Source organism: Alnus glutinosa, chromosome 13 (assembly GCF_958979055.1).
Source record: "Alnus glutinosa chromosome 13, dhAlnGlut1.1, whole genome shotgun sequence".
Lineage (NCBI taxonomy): Eukaryota > Viridiplantae > Streptophyta > Magnoliopsida > Fagales > Betulaceae > Alnus > Alnus glutinosa.
In genome coordinates, this window is record NC_084898.1 from 13,696,031 (window position 1) to 13,721,255 (window position 25,225).

The window sequence follows — 25,225 nt, forward strand, 5'->3', positions numbered from 1 at the left end:
TTCTTAGAACACGTCGATGGTTGAGCGACAACCAATAGAGATGCGCCACGTCATAAACACTACTACGTGTACTTAGTCCAACAAATTGCAAATTAAATTAAAGAAAAAATACACATACCTCTTCAAAATATCACTTCATTGACAATATGGCTCTCAAACTACAAATTGTATCAATATTCTCCAAAACTACCAAAAGATGTCTATATCTTCTCTAAAGTCAACAAAAAGACAAAAAAACCTAAAAAAAAATTTCAATAAGACAAATAAATCTTTATAAATTCAAAAAAAAAAAAAAACTAAAACTAAGAAAAAAAATAAAAATAAAAACGACTTTTTTTGAAAGATTGATTTTTTTTTTTTTTCGAAAACAATCGTTTTTTTGAAAGATTGAAAAAAAAATTTAAAGGAAAATCCAAGGTGTGGCCTAAACTTAAAATTATATAAAACAAAATCTAAAAAAAAAAAAATGAAAAGCCTTGGTTTTTATTTTATTTTTATATAATTTTAAGAATTTTTATAATTTTATAAAATGTATTTTGTCATTTGAAAAACATTGACATTATTTGATAATTTCTAAAGTAACATTGCTACAATTGGTAGGCTGAGGCACGCTGACAATTCGGTCATAATATAAGTGAAAGACAGCAAAGAAGTAGGAAAGACAAAGAAAAGAAAAAAGTAAATGACAAAACAGGAACCTGAAATTGAGCTCAAGCTGACAAAAACGCCACTGAAAAATATGTAAAATACCGGGAAATTCCAAAGCCAAAGTCATTTAACGATCAGGGTTATTTTGGTAATTTTGTCTCCATTTGGTTTCCGAAGGCCCCCAAAACCCTGCACTGGAAACCAAGAAATTGAACGATTTCAATATCATATTGAAATCTCAGAAAGAAATTGAACGATTTCATTCTGTTCGATCTCTCTGAATTCAAAGCAGTACTTCGTTATTTCGCCATGGCCGCACCGTTTTTCTCAACGCCTTTCCAGCCTTACGTCTACCAGGTGTTCACTCCTTCACACTCCGTCTCTTCACGATTAGATGCGTGTTTTTTTTTTTTTTTTTTTTTCTTGGTTTGTTCTCTATTCGGTTGCCGAGAAAACTTAGAGACACGAAAAAAAATTTGAATTTAATCTCTTTTATTTTGAATCCTTTTCGCAGTAGCTGAATGGAGCTAGTTCTTTAAATTTGTATGTGAATTTAGGGATTTGCTTTGGTTTTGGCGTTTGATCCGATTTACTTGATGTGCATTGTTGAAGATTTGTATATCAGTTTGCTAGTTAGGGTTTAATTTGGTGGAGGTAAGTTTGTAAGACCATTAGCTAAGTTTGGTCTCTGTCTTTTGTGTGTGTGCGCGTGTTTAGATCATGGGGGTTTTGGAGTTGTGGACTGTACACAATGTTGTTTTTCTAGTTGTCTGCATGCCTTGATAAGTCTTGCAGTTTGAGATCAAAGCTAACAAACAAGGATAAATTAGGCCAAGCAATTGGTGTTTGCTATGCATATGCTGTGAAAGATTCAATCTAATGGACAATGTGTAGTCGGCACATGCTGATCTCAATGATGAGAATTGCAATTTCCTGAATGATAAAGGTTAATCAATGATTAGTTTTTTTCAGAGGAAAAGTTGGATCAGTTGGCTTATAATTTTTTTTTTTTTTTGGGTAATTACTATTTACCTCCCTGACTTAAACATAATTGCTTCCCACACTGTGGCAGATCTGATTTCTCATCTGTAAGGTCCTTATTTTTGTATTTCATTTTTGACACTTTTCTTGAATGTTCACACCTTGCATGTATGTTCAATTTACTATACATGGATCATGCAATGTGAGCTTATTTCTGTGCTCTTTAGAGTGTAGGTCCCAATACCACTTACATATAGTCTTTATAGGCATTTTAGGTCACCTTAAGGTCCCCTAAAAAGGTCTGGTCTCAGGCCAAAAAGATAGGCTTTAAGGCCTCAAGGTTCAACTAATGTGTTTGTGTGTATATGCTGTAATTCCAGTAATGTGTCAGCGAAGATTACTCTGCTGTAAACCCTACATGTGTCCAATGACCGCATGGTTTGGACCATTGGAAAGACAACTCAAAGAGGGTTTATTCTATAGTCACTTTGTTGCAAAACATTTTTTTGGAAAAGGCCCTACAACCACTTTTTTTGGTGACTGCAATGCTGCAGAATTTCTGCAGCAACCTAATCTTGTTGTTTGGCCTCTACAGTGCAATGCACACACTCAACTAGTCATACAACATGTTATGATAATTTCAAACATTTAGGAAATCATGTGATCATGCTATATAAACCATATCTATTGTCTTTTAAGAGAATAAATCAGATCCATAGGGCTTTCCTTATTGTTGACAGCATGCATAGGAAACTCAAACATCAAACTTTAATTCCGTTATTCATGCTTTAGTAGGTTTCTGTTAGGGTTCTCATAATAGCACAAATAAATATCAACTACAAGGTTTATTAGAACTCATACCAAAGCAAAACCCAGCCGTGAACTAGGAGAAATCCAAAAGACAGAATCTTTTCCTCTTTGGTAGCAAGAGCTCTCTGTGCAAGAATCTGATTCTTGCACTGTTTTTGCAAGATTTAGAATATAAGAATTAGGAAAATCACAAAGGGGAAGTTTATCTCAGATTTATTGAAAAGGAATTCTCAAAAACTTAAAAGGATTGTTGAGAACGCTTACGAAAATCTTGATTAGAAGCTGTACAGCAAGTGGCAGCTTCTAGGAATCGGTTTTGAGGCTCAAATTGCAACTGATTTTGCATTAAAAAAAATACAGAAATTTCAGGTAGGCTATATGAAATCTGAATTTCAGTTTTCAATAGAAAAGCTTGAGAAAAAACCTGGAAAATCCTACCTGTTCTGGTTGCAGCTGTGAGGAAGATTGTTTTTTGTAAATTGTTTTAGTTTTAGGTCTCAGTTTAGAGAGAGAGAGAGCTGAGTTTTTTCAAACTAACGTGGGGTGTATTTTGGGGGCTGTAAATTGGAGGCTGAAGGGGTGAAACTAGTGTTTTAAGTTGGGTTACAATCTAGTGGCAGATTAGGTTTTAATTTCGTTAAAATTCTGGCGGTTTATTAAGGTTTGTTTTAAAAAGAAAACTTTCCTTTTTGGAGAAAAATAAAGCTAGTTAGATTCTGTTAGGTTTTAGACTTCACAATTATTGACCTTTTTGCCCTTTATAAGTCTTTTAGCCCTCTAAGAGCACTCCCAATGGATTATCTATTTGCAACTTTAAGCTATAATAGATAACAAAAGTGTTAAAAAGAGACTCCATCAGCTTATGTATTCCAACTCTAGAATAGATTTTTCTTAATTCCATAAATAGTGCAACTCTACAAGTAGAGTTTTTTTTTTTGATAAGTAAAAAAGGTGGAGATAAAGAATATAAAAAAGAAAGAAAAGAAAGAAAGAAGATAAGTGAATAGTATAACTTTACTTGTACTACTCTACAAGCAGAGTTATACTATTCACTTATCTATTTTTTTTTATTCTTTATCTCCACCTTTTTAGCTTTTTTTTTTTCTTTTTCCCTTTACTACTCCACGTTCTTCCTTTATAGTGGAGATCTAAGGGAAAGTGTGTAAAGTAGTGGAGTTATCAAGTGGGACCCACGTGGAAAAAAAATACTATATTGAAAAAAATTAATGAAAAATAATAAAAAAATAATATATAGTTAAGAATAGATAATCGGATGTATAGTACATTTTAAAACTCATTAGTTAAATTAGATAAAATAGATTTTGATTAGCTATTCTAGATTGAAAAATACATAAACCATTGAGAGTGCTCTAACATGCCCCCCAATTAAACCCATGAAATTAAAAGAGATAATTAAGCAAATAGCTACCACACAACAAATTTTAAAAAATAAAACAGCAACAGCATCAGAAAATTACCCTAGGGATGCCTAGGGCGTTACACGGGTGTAGTGCTCTTGATGCCTTTTAAAGAAGCTTGTTACCTGCACCAACTACTCCTAGGTATGCCTCTACTTTGTACCTGCATTCGAATTGATCAAGGCATTCATCTTAAGGGCCAGCATCTTGCCACAAGAAGGACACACCTTGGCTTGCTGGAGTACATAGGAATCCTGAGGGCTAAGCCTTCTTGATTATCCGTGTGTTGCTTTAGGCTTTTGACTTGTGGACTCTTCCCATTGTAAAAGTTATAAACTTACACCCATCAGACACAAAACTATGGATCCCTGTGTGATGAGAGAAGTCAGATTGCCTTGCCAGCATGTATCATTTTGAGATTTAAAATTTGGCAAATTATTTGGGATAGAAGTAATAATATGCTACTACTTGCACTTTGTATCTTATTTTTTAACAGTATCTATTGATCTTTTAAATTTGGCAAAACTACTAATAACTTTGGCAGACTGGTGGTTGCATTGACATTTTTTAAGAATTGAACAAGTTGAGCATTAGAGATGTAAATTTGGTACACATTTATCAAGATTGAAATTAGGGAAGGGTAAATAACTAATAAAAGCAAGTACATCCAATTCAATGCAAATTAATTTAGGTTTTGCTCATTTAATGTTCTTAGAAGTTGAACTTGTGCTAAATGTCATCCAAGTAATGTCATTGACTCTTGTGAAAGATAGGTATGGTTGTAGTTTCAATAGCACAGTACTTGTAAGGGAATAGATTTAGAGAAGAAAATCTAAAAAAGTTTTGGAAACACGTTATTAATGTGGGCATACTACATTCTATTCTGATCATGCTTCTTAAAACTGCATGATCATTGAATCTTTTGGAGCTTTTATGTTGCATAACTAACCTTTTTAATTGTTATATCGGTCAACATTAAGAAGTAATGACCCTTTATAGTTGACCTAATCTCAAAAGTGGCCAGTGGGTTTTGGTGCGTCGAGGGAGGTGGTTGCTCAGGAGCAGGGCGATGAGTTATGGGATGGGGAGGATGACGATTTCCCTCTCCCTTTGGGTGTCTTTCCTCCTGATTGGGCTGTAGATTGGGAGTTGGAAAGTGATGAGGGCTTGGACCTGTCCTTGGCGATTTTGGATGCCATTGAAGAGAACTTCCATCGGGGAGTTAAGGCCGTGCGCCCAAAGTCCAAGGGTAGGAGGGAAGTTTTGAATTTGGCAAGCTCCATCAACTACGGGGATTCTTGTGCTTCCTCCCGACACAGGAAAGACAAGGTGCACATGGTGTAGGGCTGGGTGGGTTGATCAGGTTTTCTTGTGGGTTTTGAGGGTTTTGTTGGGTTGGGGTGCTTGTGGGGTTGGTTTGGGTGTTTGTTGGGAAATTCTTTGGGTTTTAGGGTTGTTCCTTGTGGGTTTGTTTGGTTTTTCTTTTTGTGGGTTGGTTTTGGTTGTTCTTGTGTATACTCCCGGTGTACTTAGGGGCGCCTTACGCTTTTTATAAAATTTTCGTACTTATCAAAAAAAAAAATTAATATGCACCGGTTGGGGCTCTTTGTAGAAATGTGTTTAATATGTTATATCTTTGGGTGTCGGCGCAGAGCCCGAGTAGTATATCGTTCGCTGATTTTTTACTTTCTTATTCGTTTATTTCCTCTGATTAGGGGCACTTTTGTATACTTCCTATGTATTAGGGTTGCGCCCCTCTGCGCTTTCTAAAGAATTTTTACTTATAAAAAAAAATTAATATGCACGATATGTATCTCTCTGTAGTGCTTTCTCAAGGAAAGAAATGTTTTAGAACGTGAAAGCAAACTAAAGAGAAATGATTAGCTGAAGATGCTGGGAAATCACAGTGACTGATCATATTACAGACTTGAAAATAAGTTTCAAAAGGTGTTAGCACACAAAATGTAATTACTGGTCATATTATAGACTTAAATACAAGTTTCAACTGTCATTAGCACACAAAATCTTGTTGATAGAGCAGCATACTTTCTTGTTGTGTTGGGAGAGTTTTTTGTTGTTTATTTTCATATAATTCTTAGGGAATTCATGCTAGTAGCTTATGAGTCAGATGCCTCTTCTCTCTCCTTCTTTCGAGCCTAGGCTTCTGTTGGCTATCGCTTAGTTTATATGTCCATCTTTTTCCTTAAACCAAAATTATTGAATCAATTTTGGGTTTTTATCAAATTGCTCCATTGAGATTGTCCCTTTTATCAAATCAATCCTTTCATCCAATTCTGTATAGATGCTGTTAATGTTTTTTTTATGGAACCTGTATAAAATTACAAATATACCATTTTCTAAAAGAAAGAGAGAAAAAAAATCAGGGGGTGGCTCAAAGGGGAGGCTGCAAGCCACCCTTCTGAGGGGTTAGGGGGTGGTCATGGCCAGCCACCCCCTCACAGCCTATACTAGGTACAATTTTTAATTTTATACGAGTTCCATGAGAAAAATTGACGAAATCTATACGGAATTGAGTGGAAGGATCGATTTGATAGTGGGGACAACTCATGGAGTTAAAATATAAAAATAGAAACGCAGGAAACGATTTGATAAAGGCCCAAAACTCGAGGAGTGATTTAGTAATTTTCCCTAATTCTTATGAAGAGATTGCGAATTTGATAAATAGTAAACTATAATCTACTATGAATTGAATGCTTTGCCACAAAATTGTTTGTATGTATAATGTGATACCGGTGGTTGCTCCTGATATAAGCTTATTTTTGTGTTTTTTATGAAGTCTGGTTTGATCAAAGGAGCTGGCTTCCTCATATTAATATGAATTGTGCAAATATTGATGGTCGTTAATGTCTTGTGTGCTGATATTACATATGCTGGATAATCTGATGTGTGTTATTGTACTACCGTAGAGTCCGCAAGATGCGGTGATACCTTTTCAGATTTTGGGTGGTGAAGCTCAGGTGGTTCAGGTATATGCATGATCATCCCAAAGTATGCAATTTTATTTTCTTATTCCTCTGCTTTTGTATCTTTATCTCCTAAACATTTTAATTATGGTTTGCACATTTTCAGATAATGTTGAAGCCACAAGAAAAGGTTATTGCAAAACCTGGTAAGTTGCCCAGCATGGGTTTTCGATTTATGGTCAATTCCATTTAGTTGTTAGATTTTCAAAGAGAACTAACATCATCCTGTTAGCTTATCATTCTTTCTTTTTCTTTTCTAATTTCTTTCCTGCTTTTTTGATACTGTTAGCTTTTGTGTTGTAAAATTCTGTGTCAAAACCAAGTTGGTTGTAAGTCTAGGTTTGTTAGTTTAAGTCGGTACTTAAACTGGAATTCAGACATTTGGGTCAAAATTGAGGTTCAGAATGGCTTAGTTAGACTCTTGGTTGGTAGACGTTCGAATGAGGCACTTTCAAAAGCAATCAAGTTTCAAAGGCAGAACCTACCAGTCGAACGGGTTGTCACACTGTGTCCGAACGGCATATGTCAATACACCAAATGAAGTGATCCAAAAGCATTCATTCGGAGTGGTGTTCGCACATGGTTCAAACAGCAGCCTTTAGTGAATAAAATTGAGAATTCCATAATAGCCCGTTTGGAGTAACGGTCGGTGTTTGGTTGAATGGCAGAAGATCAAAGATGTCACAATTTTGCTCGGTTGGAACTCACGGTTGGACACTATACGAATGGGGGAAGGATCACAACTGGTGGAATTGTTCGGTCAAATGTGCGGTTGGACTAAGTCCAAACGCCATCAACTGTGAATCTGTGAAACCCTAGCCGCGTCCGAATGAGATATTTATCCATTCGAACGCAGCCTTCCAAAATTTATTTTTTCGGTATCCAACTTTGTTTAAACCACACAATTTAAAAAAGAAAAAAAGAAAAAAAAGAAGAAAACAACAACAACAACAACAACAAAAAACAACAAAAACAACAACTACAACAACAACAAAACCTTCGGCCATCAGAGTTCTGAGATGCAAGAGGAAGCTTGATAGAAGATTGGCTAGAGTTTTGGGCGGTAGAGAAAAATTGGTCGTTTGTTGGGGGTATGATTCAAGTTTTGCTGCAAAGGTTTTGGTAGTATAACTAATTATAATTAATCTTCTATATTGGATAAATTTTCTAGGTTTGGTAGCTACATAATGGTTTTACTTTTAAAGAGTTCTTCAAAAGGTTTTCACTTTGTCACCAAAATCCATTGTGTGTGGTGAAATTTTAATTGGCATCAGAGCGAGGTTTACTTTATTAGGATTAACCCCTTGAGTGTGATCCTTGATACCAGTTGTCAATGGATAAGCCGCTATCCCTTAGTATTTTTCCCTATTTTGATGGGAGCAATTACGTTTAATGGAAGGTATGCATGAGAGTGTTCCTAAAAGCCTTAGATGAACACGATTGGGCCTCTTTAGTAAAGGGCTGGAAAAGGACATCTATTGCCATTAACGTGTGGTTGAAGGAGGAATTAAATGAGTGTAACTAGAATAGCAAGGGATTGAATTACATATTCATTGCTGTTTTACCTGAATAGTTCAAACAAATGTGTGAAACTGCTAAAGAGGGACGGGACATTCTTGAAGTCACTCAGAAAGGTACTAAAATTGTTAAAAATTCTAAACTTCAATTGTTGACTTCTAAATTTGAAGAGATAAAAAATTCTAAACTTCAATTGCTGACTTCTAAACAAATGAGTTCTATGCCAAATTAAATGATATTGTGAACTCAAGTTTCAACCTAGGAGAGAAGATACTTGAAACTAGGATTATGAGAAAAATCATGAGGTCTTTGCCCCAAAAACTTAAGACCTAAGGTCATTACTATGCTATCAAAGAAAGCGAGGACCTTGACACCGTCAAAGTTTAGGAGCTTGTGGGTTCTCTTCAAACTTATGAGCTCTTATTACCTCAACCCAAGAAGAACAAGTCTATTGTCTTAAAAACAGTGTGGGAAGAGGCCGATGACTCCATCGATGAGGAATCATTGATTTATGAGGACTTGGCATTGTTTGCCAAGAGATTCAGTAAACTTTTCAGACCTAGGAGAGGTAAGTCAAAGAATAAGTTTTCTAAGGCTGCTGAGAAATCCAAGGGTGATTCCAATGGAGCCTCCCAAGGAAAAAGGGACAATGATAAAAAGGACAAGAACCCTCAAGGCATCAAGTGCCATGAATGTTCAGGTGAGTCATCTCTGGGTGATTCTAATGATGAGGACGATCTGCAAGTTGCCTATAATAAGCTTTTGGAAGAATGCATTAAACTGAAAAAATTGAACAAAAATACTTTTAAAAAGTTTAATGAAGTTGAATTGGAAAAGGAGAACTTGCTTGCAAAGTTGGATGATTCACATGCTGTGGTTGACAAATTGAAACTTGAGATTGCTATGCTTAACGAACAAAACAAGTCACTTGAAAATGACCTTAAGGATTCTAAGGATCACTTGAAAAGAATTCTCTAGTGATAAGCTTGATAAGATGTTGAATGTTCAAAAGCTTCATTGTGATAAATCTAGCTTGGGTTATGTTGATAATTTTTCTTCTTTGCTTTCTACTTCTAATGAAAAATCTGATGCTAAAGGTAAAGTTGTTTTTGTTCCTGTTGTGGTTGATAAAGGTAAGAAGGTTGCTTGTGATAATGGTGTGTCAAAGCCTAAGTCTTTTCCCTCTCCTAGGAGATAGCCTACGCCTAGGTTTGTTCCCACTTGCCACCATTGTAGTAAGGTTGGTCACATCCGACCAAAGTGTTTTTTGTTAAGACCCTGTGAGCATAATCATAAGGGGTTGTTCAAGATGATGAGGACTGTATTGGCAAAGTTAGATGAGTTGAACAAACATAGGGTTCAAAGTCAAAAGTCTCCTCCCAGTGTCAAGAAATTGTGGGTTAGAAAAGTTGACCACACTCACCCTTTGAAGAAGGGTGGTGGTAGTCCTACCTAGATTTAGGTAGTTTCATTGTGTGTCTAGGAGCGCATTTGGTGTCATATCTATCATCCTAGGGCATGCAATTGCATCTTGCATATCTCATTGTGCATTGTGTTTTGTTTGAAATTTTCTGCACTGCATTAGCCTATGTATTGATTTGATTGATTTTTTGTGTTTTAAGTTTTTTTTTTTATTATTTATTATTTAATAATAATAAGAAGAAAAAAATGAGGGGTCCTACTTTGGCGATTTCATTTTTGGATACATCTTATTCTCATTTGTGCTTAATCATGAAGTTCACTTTGTGTGACTTTTGCATGAGGTTTAAATTTTATGATGGATTATGGCTTTATGTGCATAAATAGTGTGGAATGCTTAGACTATGCTTGGTAATTTTGCGTGCCAATCTGCATTTTTTGGTGTGTTAGAGAGGAAAGAAATCTTAAGTGTTTCAAGGATTTGAAGAGTTCCATGGAAAATATTTTAGCTTCGTTTTTTCATACTCTGTATCTTTGGACGGTGGTTTTTTTGTCCCCACTGTTGATTAATTTTGTCGAATCCCTTGTCCGTTTTTCTATTCCTAGTTAGGTGTTTCCTTTTGTATACTTCCAGTGTATTTAAGGGCGCCTTAAGCTTTCAATAAGACTAAATTTACTTGTCAAAATTTTTTTTTGCACATTTTAACTTCCACAAATTGAGTTTGACCGCATGTGTGAGTTATCGGTTGGCAATCATTTGTGGGTGTAAGACATTTTCACGGACCAAATTGACCTTAAACTAGTTGAATCTAGGGCTTAATTACTTTTATATATCTCACTCTAATTTCTATGGCATTGGTGTACTATAGAAAAAACCAATGTTCCTAGCTATGGCAAGATGTGGACATTGCACATTTCATGATTGAAGCTAGTGTCCTTATAGAAAAAGGTATTGTTGACTCACTACGGAAAAAGGTGAACAATTCAAATGAACTAGGATACAATTTAGCGCTAAGTGTTAGAGTGAGTGATTGTACGAGTGTTCCTAGGCCCTAGTGATTGGGTTTGACTTTTGTTTTTTGAATCATGTTTGCCTTCCACTTGTGGTTTCATATTAAAGCTTGACCTCCTCACAAAATTAAGGTCTTAAGCTTACCTGTTGGAAATTATTCACACACAACATGCAAGCATTGTTTAAAGATTATACACTATCATTGCCTTAGTTGTGTGACTTCAAATCCATCAATTTTTGAACTCTTCATGCCTTTGATACACATTTTGGACATATTGCAAGATTTAAATTTTATTGAGTGTCAAATGTAATTTGATGTTTCTCATGATGGGAAAATTATTTTAATAATTCATTAAAGGGGAGAAATGCCTTATGTCTTTTGCAAATGTTTTTTGAAAAATTGCATATTGGTTTTCACAACACGGCGTCTGGACGGCCAATAAAGCTCGTCCGAATGAGAGGCGAAGGGTTGCACTTATTAGGCCTTTTTAAACGGCCCGATCGGACTCACTCTCTTTCTATCCCCTACTTTTTCCCATTTGCACCGACCCGTTTTGGGCTCCTCACCAAATAAAGATTTTCTGTCTTTCCTACAATTTCTCATCTCGAAATCAGTTTGCATCCAAGTTCCTCATACCCATCTATCAAGGAAAATCTCTTTCCATTGTCTCTCGAGACATTTTCAGGTTCTTTATGTTGAATTGAGAGTGCGTTGGGTGTTCATGAGTTTTTTATTTTCCTTGGTTGTTTTGCATTTTGCTTTATTAAAATTTTTGGGTTGTTTGTATCTTAAATTTCACTCTTTTTCCATTGCACACAAGGTGCTTGATAAAATGCTCCACTGACCGTTTTTAACTTCTCTTGGCAAGTTTTATCCAGACTTGAATTGGTTTTACTCTCTACTTGTCTTGGAGCATTTTGTTGAGTCCGTATCCAATCCATTCATGCTTGTTTTCATTTAGGTCTCATTCGACTTGTCTTTTGACATTCTATAAGGTAGGCATTGCATGTATTGTGTCCATTGCATTTAGTGCACTTGTCTTTCACTTGGAATGTGTTTCTGTGCACTATCTATTGATTGATGGAATACACATGTCCTTGTAATCTCAGTTCTTTAACTTGGTCACACTTGTCTTCGTTCACTTAGATGCATTGGTTTGGTTGAGTAGTCACCTAGGGCCACACACTTAGAACTAGTTGTGCGACTAGGTGTGTGTCATAGGCACATAGGATACTCAATGTGTATCACCCATTGGATCATTGGTTGTTTGTCAAGTGCATGGGTGTTTGAACTGTTTCGATGTTGGTGGAACAGGTATCATGGCTGACAGCTCACAAAGGAAACATTCCCGTAACAATTCCAGATTCGGAAGTCTTGCTACAGAGAAAATCTTTTATGTACGCTTTCAGGATCACACCATCTTGGCAAAGCAAGGGGTAAAAACTTTCTAACCTTACTGACCAATTTGTGTTTATACATCACATCTTTGAGTCTTGAGGTTGGAAATCTTCGATATCCGATCCCGCCTCTCCTCCTGTGGAGCTGGTTCAAGAATTCTGCTCAAACATCCACGACATCCAGGAGGATTCTTTTTCTGTTTATGTTCGGAATATCACTTTCAGGGTCACCCCTTCCTTTATATCTCTGGTGCTTGGTGTTCCTTTGGAACGCAATCCAGGCTATCCTTTACCCAATGATACGCTCCCTACGAAGCGCATTATGATGTAGAGGTTTGTTGATCTTGACCATCCTACATGGCCTGATCGTGAGTCAGTTGTCTTGATCAGTGATTTTACTCCTACCAAGAGGTTATTGAGGAGGATCATGACCTCAAATCTTTGGCCTGTCTATCACCACTCTTGACTTTGGAGTTGAAAAGGCTCGGTTTCTGTATGCCTTGATCGATGATAGCCCCATTGATCTCTGTAGTCATGCCATTAGGGTCATTCTTGATAATTTCCATGCTGCCAAAAATACTTCTCTTCCTTTTGGTGGACTCGTCACATGCCTTGCGATTCACAAATGCGTTTCCCTTTCCAAAAATGAGACTACTCAAAAGCCCATGTCTGTCTTTTCTCACCGTATTGTTCAGAAAAGTCTTGCCCAAGTCTCTCCAAAGCCATTTCACTGTATTGATCCAGCTGCCGCAGCCATTCCTAGAGGAGATTCAGAGACTGCTGTAGATGCTGCTACTCAGGATGGACTTTCTTCATCGGGATCCTCAGTTCCTTAATCTGCTCTGATGGGGTAGTTTGGTACTGTCCTTCAGCATTTTGACCAATTTGGTCAGCAGACAACTGAATTTGGTCAGCAGTTGGGTTGAGTAGATGCGAGGTTAGATGGAGTTGATGCTATGGATACTCGCTTGGCTTAGATGCAGAGTGATTATGTCCACAATCATGTGAGGCTGGTGCAGATTGAGCTTGATATTAAATCCACTCTTGAGTGCTTGGATGATGAGGATGGGGCTGATTGAGTAGTTATTGTCGTTGCTGTCTATTTTTTCTCCCTTTGTCATTTCGCAACAAAAAGGGAGAGTAGATAAGTGAATTTTGGCTGGATTTTGGATGTATTTTGGTTGAATATGGATATTTTATGTATATATTTTGTTGCTAAGATTTTATTGTGCTGCTTGGTGATCATTTTATTATAATTAATATCTGTTCAAATATGTTTTTATTATTACCTGTTCAAATTGCATTTAATGTGTGTGTGCGTGTGTATGTTTCAGGAGAGACGGGTTCTTTCATCCATTGAATTAAGTCTAGCCTAGTTAAGTTGTTTTAATAGGGTAGCTTGTAATTCGTTGGAATTTTTTTTTGAGTTGTGATTCATGTAAGTTTTGTCACAAAATTACCAAAGGGAAAGTTTGTTAGTTTTTATGTTGGCAAATTCTATATCAAAATCAAGTTGGTTGTAAGTCTAGGTTTGTTAGGTTAAGTTGGTACATTAACTGGAATTCAGAAACTTGGTCAAAATTGAGGGTCAGAATGGCTCAGTCGGAGTTCTGGTTGGTAGACATTCGAACGAGGCACTTTCAAAAGCAATTAAGTTTCAAAGGCAAAATCTACCAGTTAAACTGGTAGTCACATCGTGTCCGAATGGCATATGTCAATACACAAAATGAAGTGATCCAAAAGCATTCGTTTGAAGTGGCTATTGGATCAGAATCCTATTCGGCTAAAGATAATGCTATAGACTTGAATAAGGATTCTGATCAAGCTTTAGAGTTAAACAAAGACTCTTCTAGTTAGAACAGTCGGTGGTTGGTCGAACAGAAGAAGATCAAAGATGTCATGGTTTTGCTTAGTTGGAACTCACGGTCAGACACTGTCCGAACGGGATAAGGATCGCAACTGGCAGAATTGTCTGGTTGAATGCGTTGTTAGACCACAACAATGAATCTGTGAAACCCTAGGCATGCTAAACGAGAGATTTATCTATTCGAAATGCCGCCTTCCAAAAATGATGTTTTTTTTTTTTTTTTTTTAAGAATCCGACTTGCACTTAAACTCCTTACTTTCCGAGGGTCTATATAAGCCCCATAATGCATGATTTTCATAAGACCCTGAGGCCATTATTTGGTGTTCTTAGAGAGCTTTTTACACCTTATGCATTCATTCTTAAACTTCTCCTTGATCTTTGTTTAAACCACACAATCACAAAAACAAAACTTTCAGCCATTGGTGTTTCGGGATGCAAGAGGATGAGTGATAGAAGATTGGCCATAGTTCTGGAGCTATTCCGGTAGAGTCAAACAGGTCGTTTGTTGGGGGTACATTTTAGGTTTTACTGCAAATGTTTTGTTAGTATAATTGATTGTAATTAATCGTATATAGTGGATAAGTTTCTTGAGTTTGGCTGCTTCGGAGTGATTTTATTTTTTAAAAGTTCTTCAAAAGATTTTTCACTTTGTCACCAAAATCAGTGTTTGATTTATTTTAAGCTTTAGTTGATTTTGATGATATTGTGTGTGGTTTTTAATTTTAATTTGCTGATATTTGTTGTGCTTGAATCGAAAACATCTATTCACCCCCCTCTTAAGTGTTGTTTGGGTTCTTTTGATGGAATTTCAGATACTAAAGTAGTCATAAGGAAGTTCTCTAAGTGATTTTATTAGTATGATGTTTGAGACTTAGTCAGTTCTTGATGCCAATTTGTTGTTGTTTGAAGTGCTGTTTTTTTATTTCAAAAACATAATATAGTGAAAGATTGGTTATGGGTATTAAAAGGTTGAGAGTGGAGACCATAATTTATTTGTCTTTTCAGTCATTTATAATTTTTTTTCCTTGATGATGGATGACATGGATAATCTAATCCAGTGATGCTCTTTCATAATTGGTTTTGGCTGTTCATAGAGTTTTATACAATCTATTTTGTTACACCTGTGTGAGGAAAGCTATATTAGGGGCATGTCTGTCCATTTGAAAATAGGCATGCTAGGAACAATTTACCGACTAGAATGATTCTAATAACTATGTTGTTTTCACTTGAGTTGTGGTTTGGCTTTGTTTACATTTTAGACATGTTTTAATTTGGAGCTGTTTGGTTGACATTAGAGCATTCCTAGCAGTCTCACCAAAATAATTTTTTATCTATTTTGGTGAGGCAATTTGGTAAAAACACGCAAAAACCACTCTGAGCCTCATTACTATAACCAAAAATATTTGGTGAGTGAACAGTACTCACTAACAATAGTGAGTACTGTTCACTTACCAAATCATTTCTCTCTCTTCGCCTTTTTTTTTTTTTTTTTTTTTTTTTCACACACAACTCTGTTTCGTTCTGCAATATTTTAGGCTAAAACTGTTTTTTTTTTTTTCTTAAACTACAATATATCCACACTTTAAACTAATAGTGCCATACAAATTTCTTGTTCGCATATTTCAATAGGTTTTGTGGAATTGAAGGGGCATATTTGGGTAGCATTTTATTTTTGATTATTTTTTAAAAACATGTTTGGGTAGGTTTTTTAAATTAAAATTCTACTAAAGTTTTATCAAACGTTTTTCAATTTTGTCTCAGGTTCTCTAAACCATTCAAACATAATTTTAAAAAACAAATATTCTCGGTATTCACAATTTTAAATATAGTAAAAGATAATATAATATAATACAAAATTTTAAAAATATGACCATTAGAATAAGTCAAATATTCAAAAATATGACTGTTAGGAAAATACAAATATTCAAAAAATATTAAATAGAGAAAAAATAAAGAAATCTGAAAAAATATTATTTAAATAGAATAGTGATAGTGAATAGTTAAGATAGTGAGGTTGCTGGGGATGCATTAAAAAAGTAGTTCACCATAATAGAGAAAAGTAAATTTTAGCTATTTTAGCTGTGGTTCAACCCTTTTCAAGACTTGAGAGGTTGGGCTTGGACCCAAAATTTTCTGAACATATAATTTCAACATTTTAACATTTTGAAACTCGAGGTCGAGTTTTCTCTAACTAAGGGAGAATGATGCAAGGGGCGAGACATGGATTTTACGTTAATTTAGTCTTATTAGTATTTAGTTTTATGTTGTATTTAGAGTTAAGGCTGTTTTTGGTAATTTTAATAAATGGGTGTTGTGCTAGATTAAGGTTTAGTCGTTTGTCTATTTAAGTGTGTTTTGTATTCCAATGGAGGCAGACTTTGATGGAATAAAAAAAATATGCGGAATTGATTCTCCTTTCTCTTTTTATCCCCCCTTAGCTTCTTCTTTCTTTCTCTCCCCTGAACTTCTTTCTTTCTCCCCCCTGAACTTCTTTCTTTCTCCCCCTTTTTAGCTTCTTTCTCCTCCCTTTTTCCTACTTTCACTGTCTGATTTTGTGATTACATCATTTAGCTCAGTAGTTGGACGTGCTTCAAGCCATATAAGTTCCATCCCCATTTAAATGCATAGATACTAACATCTATTTCTCCCTTGTGGTATTCCATATGCACTGCCCTGCCTAGTGTTTGTTCTTTAGGATTGGCCAATGCTCCTTACTTTTGTGGGGCAATTTAGGAGAAGTTTCCATTTTTTTCTTAGTTCCATATTCTTTTTCTATTTGGAGTTGCATCTCCATCCCCTGCTAAACATCGTTCAGGTGAGGTTGCTGGTTACCAATACTTCTTTGTGCTCTTCTTAATTGTCCACATGCTGTGTTAGATGTCTATTGTGTTTTTTCTTTAAGCAATATTTGCACCCCATGTGAACAAAAAGTCCAGCAGATCATCTGCTGCATCCTTACTCTAGCCTACTGGGTTGGACCCATGTAGCAGGGGCTTGTTGCTATAGGGACAAAGACATGGAGAGCTCATTTAAAATTATTTGTTGGAACTCTTATAGGATTTTTTTTTCATCTCAAGTAGTTATCTTCTATTTTTCAATAATGGAGTATGGATTAAATTTTACAGATTACTTGACTGAAGTTATATTTGTTCTTATTTGAGTTATAGATCATATAATATCTTCTTTTTTCTTGTCTTATTGTGTAGCAACTGATATATGAAAATTCGTAGGTTCCATGTGCTTCATGTCTGGGTCCATTGAAATGGAAAATGTTTATGTCCCTGAAAATGAAGCAGGTATGTGGCAATGGCTTTTCGGGAAGAGTGTGAGTAGTATAGTTTTTCGTAATGCTGGTCCAAGTGATGGGTTTGTTGGAATTGCCGCTCCTTCTCTTGCAAGAATTCTCCCGGTATGTGCTTTTTAGCCATACCACATTTTAAGTCAGCATGCTGATGATCCATACTTGTTATTGCATATTGCTAACTCTAGTGTTGTCATATGTTTCTGGTTCACATTATTCTACAGATTGACTTGGCAATGTTCAGTGGAGAGATTTTATGTCAGGTACAGCCAATTATTTGTTTTACTTGCCCCTTTGCTCTGCTAAGTTTGCAGTCCTTTTCTGGTATTTTCCCATTCAGCAGTGAGCAACTTTACATAATCTCCGGTGGTCTTATGCTATAATCACCTTTTCCTTTTCTTTATTTCTGTCAGCTGGAATTTTATGTAACTTAGTTAACATTGATCTGCAGCCAGATGCATTCCTTTGCTCCATCAATGATGTGAAGGTCAGTACTACAGTTGATCAGAGGGCACGTAACATCATCACTGGTGCAGAGGTGAGTTCTTCTTCATTGTTTTAATTGGCCTCTTGCAATCCTTCCAGCAGTTGAGTTGTTTCTTTTCCTTTCTTTTCTTTTCTTCTTTCTTTCTGTGTTTCTTTTTTGTTGTTTTGAGTATCCTATCTCTTTGTATTATTTCTCTGGTCTCCCAACTGTGCTGTGTTTACCTATTTGGAAGACATTTAAATGTTTCTTTCGATGGTAAATAATATGTTGAGGTTATTGTAGGGATTTCTGAGGCAGAAGCTATCAGGCCAAGGACTTGCATTCATAGTTGCGGGTGGATCTGGTATGAACTTTCTGAATCATTTAATACAGACTTAAGAAAATTTCTTTGAAAGCCTTTCTAGAGTTTGCTCTGCCATGAGTTCTGCATAGAAAACAATTGGAACAGGATACAGGCAGGCCTTTAATCCTGCTCTGAGTTCAAGGCATGTCTGGGTGGATTGAGCACCAGGCTGTGCTTTTACCCCCAACCCTCCAACAGATTAGTCGCGTCCTTTGTATTTCTATATGAACCCAAATGTACTTCCCTGTGCCTCATGTTTTTGGCTTAGTTAGAGCTTGTTTCTATTTTTCCCGGTATTTTTCTTTCACTACTCCCGTCGCCCCTTTTTGTGCCTTATTATTTCTTGATTGATTACTCTACTTCCTGGACAAGCATGTATTTTGTTCAGATTACAAAATTAAAGCTCCAATATTCATCCTCTAGACTAATCCCCCCATGGTTTTCTCTGTTGGCTAGTTGTACAGAAAAATCTTGAAGTGGGTGAGGTATTAGCTGTTGATGTATCTTGCATTGTTGCCCTGACAACCACAGTCAATGTTCAAATCAAGTACAATGGTCCTATGAGAAGAGCTGTTTTTGGGGTGAGTTTCTGCTATCCATCTTGTTACTTTTTGTTTCCTTTTTTTCTTTTCTTTTCTTTTTATTTGTTCATTCTGATTTTAGCACCTTATGTATATATGTGGCTACTTCTAATGATGAAGATTCAGCTGGTTCTTGGGGACTTTAATGATAAGGTTGACCAAGCCCTTCAATAGTTGTTGCACTATCCCGGAAAAGATTAATTCTGTGCGATTTTATACATGATGAAAAATGGGTTCACCCAATGGAATAGGATCGGCTCCATTTCATTGTGAGGATTTAAATCCTGATCATGAAATGGATACCGGAGTGGATCCTTGTCCTAAGCGAATATGGTACCTCAAGTGTACCATCTTTACGCATCCACTGATACCTATAGCTGTCATACTAATGCATCAACTGTGTTCCACTTTCCATGAACGTCGTTTTTTTTTTTTAAGTGTGTTTGTCATCTTGCAGGGTGAGAATCTAGTAACAGCTGTTCTAACAGGACCAGGCATCGTCTTCATCCAGAGTTTACCCTTTCACCGACTCTCTCAGCGCATTGCCAGGTATTGTCATCTTCCAGCAAAGATTCAACTTCATCAGTTAATTACCCGAGTATTAAGATTTTCACCACCCATTTCCTTTGATTCTGTTCTGAACCAAATTGTTTTCTGGTTTACAGAGCTGTTACATCCCCGAACATGAGGGAAAATCCAAAGTTCTTCATTCAGATTGCCATTTTCTTTTTCCTGGCATATGTGGTGATTGTATCTTCATTAATCTTGACCGACGTTTGAACTTTAGTTCTTGTCTTTTTTTCCCCCAATTTCTTCTAACACAACCCACATTATATTCTCGGTTCTTTAGTTATTGGCCCTCTGTGGTTGAAATCAAAAGAAAAAAAAGGGCACAGAGTTATCTATGGGAATATATTTAACTTGGTACTCAACACTATTACTTGTACATGCAGTTTTTTTGTTTTTTGTTTTAATGATAGAACAGTTCGTTAATGGACCCCCATTTCTACGAAGTGTTTCTGCAAAAAGGCTATTAAAATTTCTAAGTGTGGAATCTATGATACTCATGATTTGAGAAATTGGGAGATATGTGCCTTGTTTCTTTCAGGTTTTATCAAATTATTGTGCTAATTATGGAGGAGTTGATGAATAATTAATTTGCAGCTTGTTCATAAACTTTTTGTACATGCTATATTTTAGATTGAACTGTTGTACAGACTGCAAATTTTTCGAGTGAATGGTTAGCCATCCCTTCCCCCCCACCCCCCGCACAAAAAAAAAAGAAAAAAAAAAAAAAAAAGGGAAAAATGCTCATCCTCTTAAAAAATTTTCTTCAAAAGTTGGTTCTCAAGTGATTTGTCATCATCTTATTTTTCAAAATAATATATCATTTGTGAATTAATTTTTTCCTAAAAAATTTGGGATATATAGCATTTCTCGAAAACAAAATATATTTTTTTATGCGTTGGTAAACAATGCTCAAAGCCTTCTGCTTATACATCTCATTTTTCATCTAATGGAGTAGCTTATTTGAGACAGAGTCGTAGTTCTTAACACGTATTCCTTGCATGTGAAAAACACTTTTTTTTTTAAAAATAGTATGTATTTTTTACATATTTTTTTAATAGCTTAAAGGACATGTGTCGTTTTTATAAGCCATACAAACCAATTTGTAAAAAAATTTTGCTTTTCAAATTGGGTTAAATGAAATCCATCCTCCGAAGCTGAGAAGCTCTCAAGCGCCCCGTCGCCTCTTACGTCCCCTTGGACTTCCGTAAGCCTTAATTTAGTTAAGAATTGAGATCTTTTACAATTATTGTCTCGAATATTAAAGAATTTTTGTAAATTTGAGAGGCATTTGATGAGGTTTACTTGTCCAAAAAGTTTTAAGACTGCTCAAGTATGTCACAATTGCCTACCCAGGCTACCTGACTAGAGACAGAGCAAGGGGAGGGCCGGTATGGGTCACGACTCTCCCCCTCTTGAATTTTTTTCTTCTTTACCTATAACCATACGGATACCCAAATATATTAGAAAAATCCACATGAACTATTTGTTTTAAATTGACGTGGTGGGAACTTAGCTACTAATAGGACAATCTCTTCATCGTTATAACTTATAAGGCCATCTCCAGTAGATGCTTTAAATCTTAATTTGACTATTTTGAGCATTTTTTCCCCTCCAACAGATTAGTCACTATGACTTTTTCTCTTCAACATTGAACAGTGAATAGCCAACATTGGCTATTCACTGTTCATCTGTTTATGATTTTTTTATTAATATTTTCTTTCTCTCCCTCTCCCTCTCTGTCACTCCACCTCCACCTGCATCCCTCTCCTTCTTTGTTCACCCGCTTCCCTCTCCCTCACTTCTCATCTTTGTTGGTCTCCCCCTGAGTCCCCCACTTCGACGCCATCATAGGCCTCCAGAGACCTCCGTTTTGGCCTTGACGAGAATCCAAAGCAATCAATCGGTGCTCTCCCTCTCTGTCACTCCACAGCGTCGCCCCTCCGTCCTCGACCAAGCGCCACACCAAGATCTCCGTTATTGCCCATACTAAAATCAACTGAAACGCATATTCTAGAACAACCAAAATCAACTGAAAACAACCAAAATCATCACCGCAACCTACTAATGTATTCTCTCCCTCATCACACGTTTCTCTGGCCACCATAATCCCGCCCCCAGCTTCGCCGGCGTCCACCTAGTTCCATCCACCGGCGATCGGACCTCCGATCATCCTTTGGGTCTCATGGGTCGCTCGGGTATTCTCCCGATTTCTCACTCTCACTCTCTCTCTCGATCTCTATCTCCGTCTCCATCTTCTGTAGATCACACGGTGAGGATGGTGTTTTGGTCTGAGCCTTCCAGAAGAGGCTCCGCCTCCTAGGCGATGATGGCGTCTATCTCTCGACGGGTTGGGGTTAGGGTTGGCCGGTTGGGGTTGGGGAGATCGGAGAGTGAGGTGGAGATGGAGACCGGAGAGTGAGAGAGAAATAAAAAGAAAATAATTAAAAAACAATATTTTAAGGAAATGAAGAGTAGAATGAAGAGTATTGTTTGAGTGTTTTTAACTGTTGGAGTAGCTAAAGTAAATATTTGTAATTTTTGAGTAGCTACTTTAACTTTAACTGCTGAAGATGGCCTAAGAGATTTGAATTAACACATCCTGACATCAATAATGTTATAATAATTGAGGTTAGCTTGATAAAGAGGAAATTTAAAATCTAGAAAACCATGGTTAGTAAATCATCATTTGGATTTGACTAACTTTAATCAAATATAAGACTATGTATTCGAGTTTCAGTTTTAGGTCTATAAAAAAAATAGGGGTAATTATTTTTTTCTCTTATCAACTACAAGCCATTGTCAATATACCACCACAAATTGATATATCGACCAAAAGAGAGTATGAAACTACCATTTTCATACCGTTACCTCTCTTCTATTAGGAAATCTCGTTAAATCGGATGGAATATGCGATTTTTATACATTAAATTTTGTTTAAAGACAAATACTCTTAATCAGTAATTTAATAAAAAAACATATTAAACATAATGTATATTTTTTAAAAAACAAAAAAAACAAAACCAAAAAAAAAAAAAACAAAAAAAAAAAAACAAAAAGAAGAAAGAAAGAGAAAGGGGGTGGCTGCTCAGCCACCAATTAGGCCGGGGGTGGGCCACCTCTAGGAGTGGCTCGCGGCCAGCCCCCTCCCCCTAGTGGCAACCACCACCTTTATATTTTATTATTATTATTATTATTTGTTTAATTTTGAGGATATTTTATGTAAATTTTGATTTTAAGTTAGGGTATTTGAGTCTTTTTACGAATTTAATTGACGGAATGAGGGTTTTGGTATGTAAATGATAGTTCAATGCTCTCTTTTGGCCGAGACGTCAGTTTGTGGTGGCATATTGATAATGGCCAGTAGTTGATGAGAGAAAAAAAGGTAATTACCAAAAAACAAATATGTGAAAAAGAAGAAGAAGAAGAAGAAACAATTATTAAGAATGTTGAGTTTCATTTTGATAGGTGATTGAGTTGAAAATTGTAATATATTAAATTATTTTTTTATTTTTATTTTACAATAAATACTGTTTTTATATTAATTTAATCTTCAATCTTAATATATTTCTCATTCATATTTTGACTCTATATTTTAAAACACCCCTATTTTATTTTATTTTTTTTAAAAAAATATCATAAAAAATTTCAAAGATTCAAGCCTGGGTATTTTTGCAAATTTCGTTAAATTATGACCAACACCTAAATCTTTGCAATTTTTTTTCCCTAAAAAAATTAGGGTATTTTGAAAATTTTGACATGATTTAACAAAAAAATTTAATGGATATATATATAAACATATACGGCTCAAGCTTTTATACGATCTTGTTTACAAAATGTTATTCGAGTCGAGCCAAATTTTATATGAGTGTATCGTTTAATAATTGAACATATTTTCGTGTTTATGAGCAATTCATTTAATACTCGAGTTGCACATGAGCTGAGCTTTACAGAGTTGATTCCGAGGGAGCTCACAGGTATCTTTGTTTGTTTACACCTCTATTAATAAAGGTATGAAGGAGTGAATGAAAGAGACAAATATTATGGTTTGAGAGCGTATGTCTTTGCCTTTAGCCAACCATATATAGATGTGGTCTTGGTTTGATTGGATGCATTGGTAAGGCAAGTATTTTCAATTAGTGATTTATGTAGTTCATTAGGCCTTTGATCACATTGGTTGTTTCCTTTAGCCTTCACCATCTTTATGAGTGTCTTTGCCTTTGGTGGAGTACTCTTATTTTAGGTGATTCTTTTTGGTGGGTGTTCATTTCTTTCTTTAGGAGAGTGATTTGTGGTTTCATAATCACGGGGATTTGTAGCCTCTTTGGCGACGTGTGCCTCAAGTCAATTGCTTGTTGGGCTTGCATGCTCCTCGATGACCCTAAAAGTTTGCTTGGGTTGTATTGTATAGATATTGGGTCAGCTGCTTATTAGGCCAATGGAGAATGTAAGCCTCTATTCCAGTAGTCCCTCATTCCTTTGAGTTACTTGTATATGACAATGAAAATTAAGTTGAAGATAAGATCGTGGGCTTCCATTCTATAGAGAAATGCACAAGGGTTCAAAGATGAGATCTACCCAACCTAACTAACCTGGACAAGGTTTGAAAGAAAAGTAATGCAATGAGTTATGCTATATGCACAACAATCTAACAAGAATGCTTGTGAAACAATAGGACACCACATTTCAAAAGGAAATTAACATTACTAACTGTCATTGCACATGCCAATAACAACAACACTCAACAAAGTCCAAAGAAGCACACACAAGAAAAATATCACATGCCCAAATCAAGAACAATACACACAATCTACTTATCACATAATTGGAGAATAGACAAAATTATGAATCAAGGGATTAATGTGATATGAGAAATATGGTATAATAGCATAACACGTGAAAAACAACTACAAACCATCCAAACAAGTCACATACTCAAAATCCCCAAATTTGAATTTTTAAAGAACCTAAAAATCTTCAAACTATCAGTCACATGGATAAAGTATGGGAGAACAAAACTCGACCCAAATTTTCTAAAAACAAAACTTGATACATTTTTTTGATTCCTATCTATTACTAGCGATATAGATAGATAGAAATGCTCGGGTCAAGGCCTTGGGTTGGTCCAACCAAGAAAGGTATGGGAATGAAACGTGGCCTAAAAGGGTCTTGATCATTAGAATAGACCCGTACTAAATAAAGAATGACTATTTCATAGGAATAATCATTCATTTCGGAGGTCTATTTCGCGAATCAAACGAGGCCTAAAGAAATACCAAGAGAACGAAAAGTTGTACCATAAATCCAATAAAACAAAAGTAGCTTCCTTATCATTATTTTAATATATATATATATATATATAAAAGAAGAAGGAAAAAATGCACTTTACCCCCCAATGTTTCTCCAAATTTTCAATCTTGCATTCAAAGTGAAAAAATTTGCAATGGACTTCAACAAAGTTTCCTAATTTTGCAATGTAGCCTATCTGTTAGAGTATTCCATCTTCCCTGACGAAAATTAGTGCACATGTGATTTTTACTGTCTTCTTCACCAAATTGTCCTCATGTCTAGAGTGTCATGAGTTACAAGAATGGAATTTCCTCTCTTCCAAATCCGTGACAAGTTCAAAAGCATCCCAAAATCTCCCTTCTTTGCATAGGCTTGATATCAATGTGTTGTAAGTAACTGCATCAGTGGCTTTCGCTTTTGAAATCCATGTGAAAAGCTTAAGATCCTTTTCTAGCATATTACATGTAAACACATCTGGCTTAAATGAATTCTCAATCATTTTGTTGTGGATTTTGGTGAAGAAGAAATCAAAAATATGGTGAAGATGGCAATTTGGTGAAGCAGACAACAAAAATACATGTATTGTGCACGTGCGGCAATTT

At 35.9% G+C, this 25,225-nt stretch overlaps 1 protein-coding gene across 1 annotated transcript; it reads left to right on the forward strand.

The window, feature by feature from the left end:
• The first annotated feature begins 791 nt into the window (after positions 1-791).
• On the forward strand, positions 792-19,770 carry LOC133854319 (uncharacterized). Its single transcript, XM_062290459.1, has 10 exons — positions 792-1,005; positions 6,785-6,844; positions 6,948-6,987; positions 17,286-17,464; positions 17,581-17,619; positions 17,808-17,894; positions 18,126-18,186; positions 18,643-18,767; positions 19,225-19,316; positions 19,433-19,770. The coding sequence occupies exons 1-10, from the start codon at positions 958-960 to the stop codon at positions 19,545-19,547; spliced, it is 846 nt and encodes a 281-aa protein (XP_062146443.1). The 5' UTR covers positions 792-957; the 3' UTR covers positions 19,548-19,770.
• The last annotated feature ends 5,455 nt before the right edge of the window (positions 19,771-25,225 follow it).

Excerpts from the sequence above, each read along its gene's own strand:
- LOC133854319 (XM_062290459.1), top strand. The coding sequence starts at position 958 with ATGGCCGCACCGTTTTTCTCAACGCCTTTCCAGCCTTACGTCTACCAG. Across the intron at positions 6,988-17,285 it reads AAAGGTTATTGCAAAACCTG|GTTCCATGTGCTTCATGTCT; the intron begins GTAAGTTGCCCA and ends GAAAATTCGTAG. Across the intron at positions 18,187-18,642 it reads CATAGTTGCGGGTGGATCTG|TTGTACAGAAAAATCTTGAA; the intron begins GTATGAACTTTC and ends TCTGTTGGCTAG.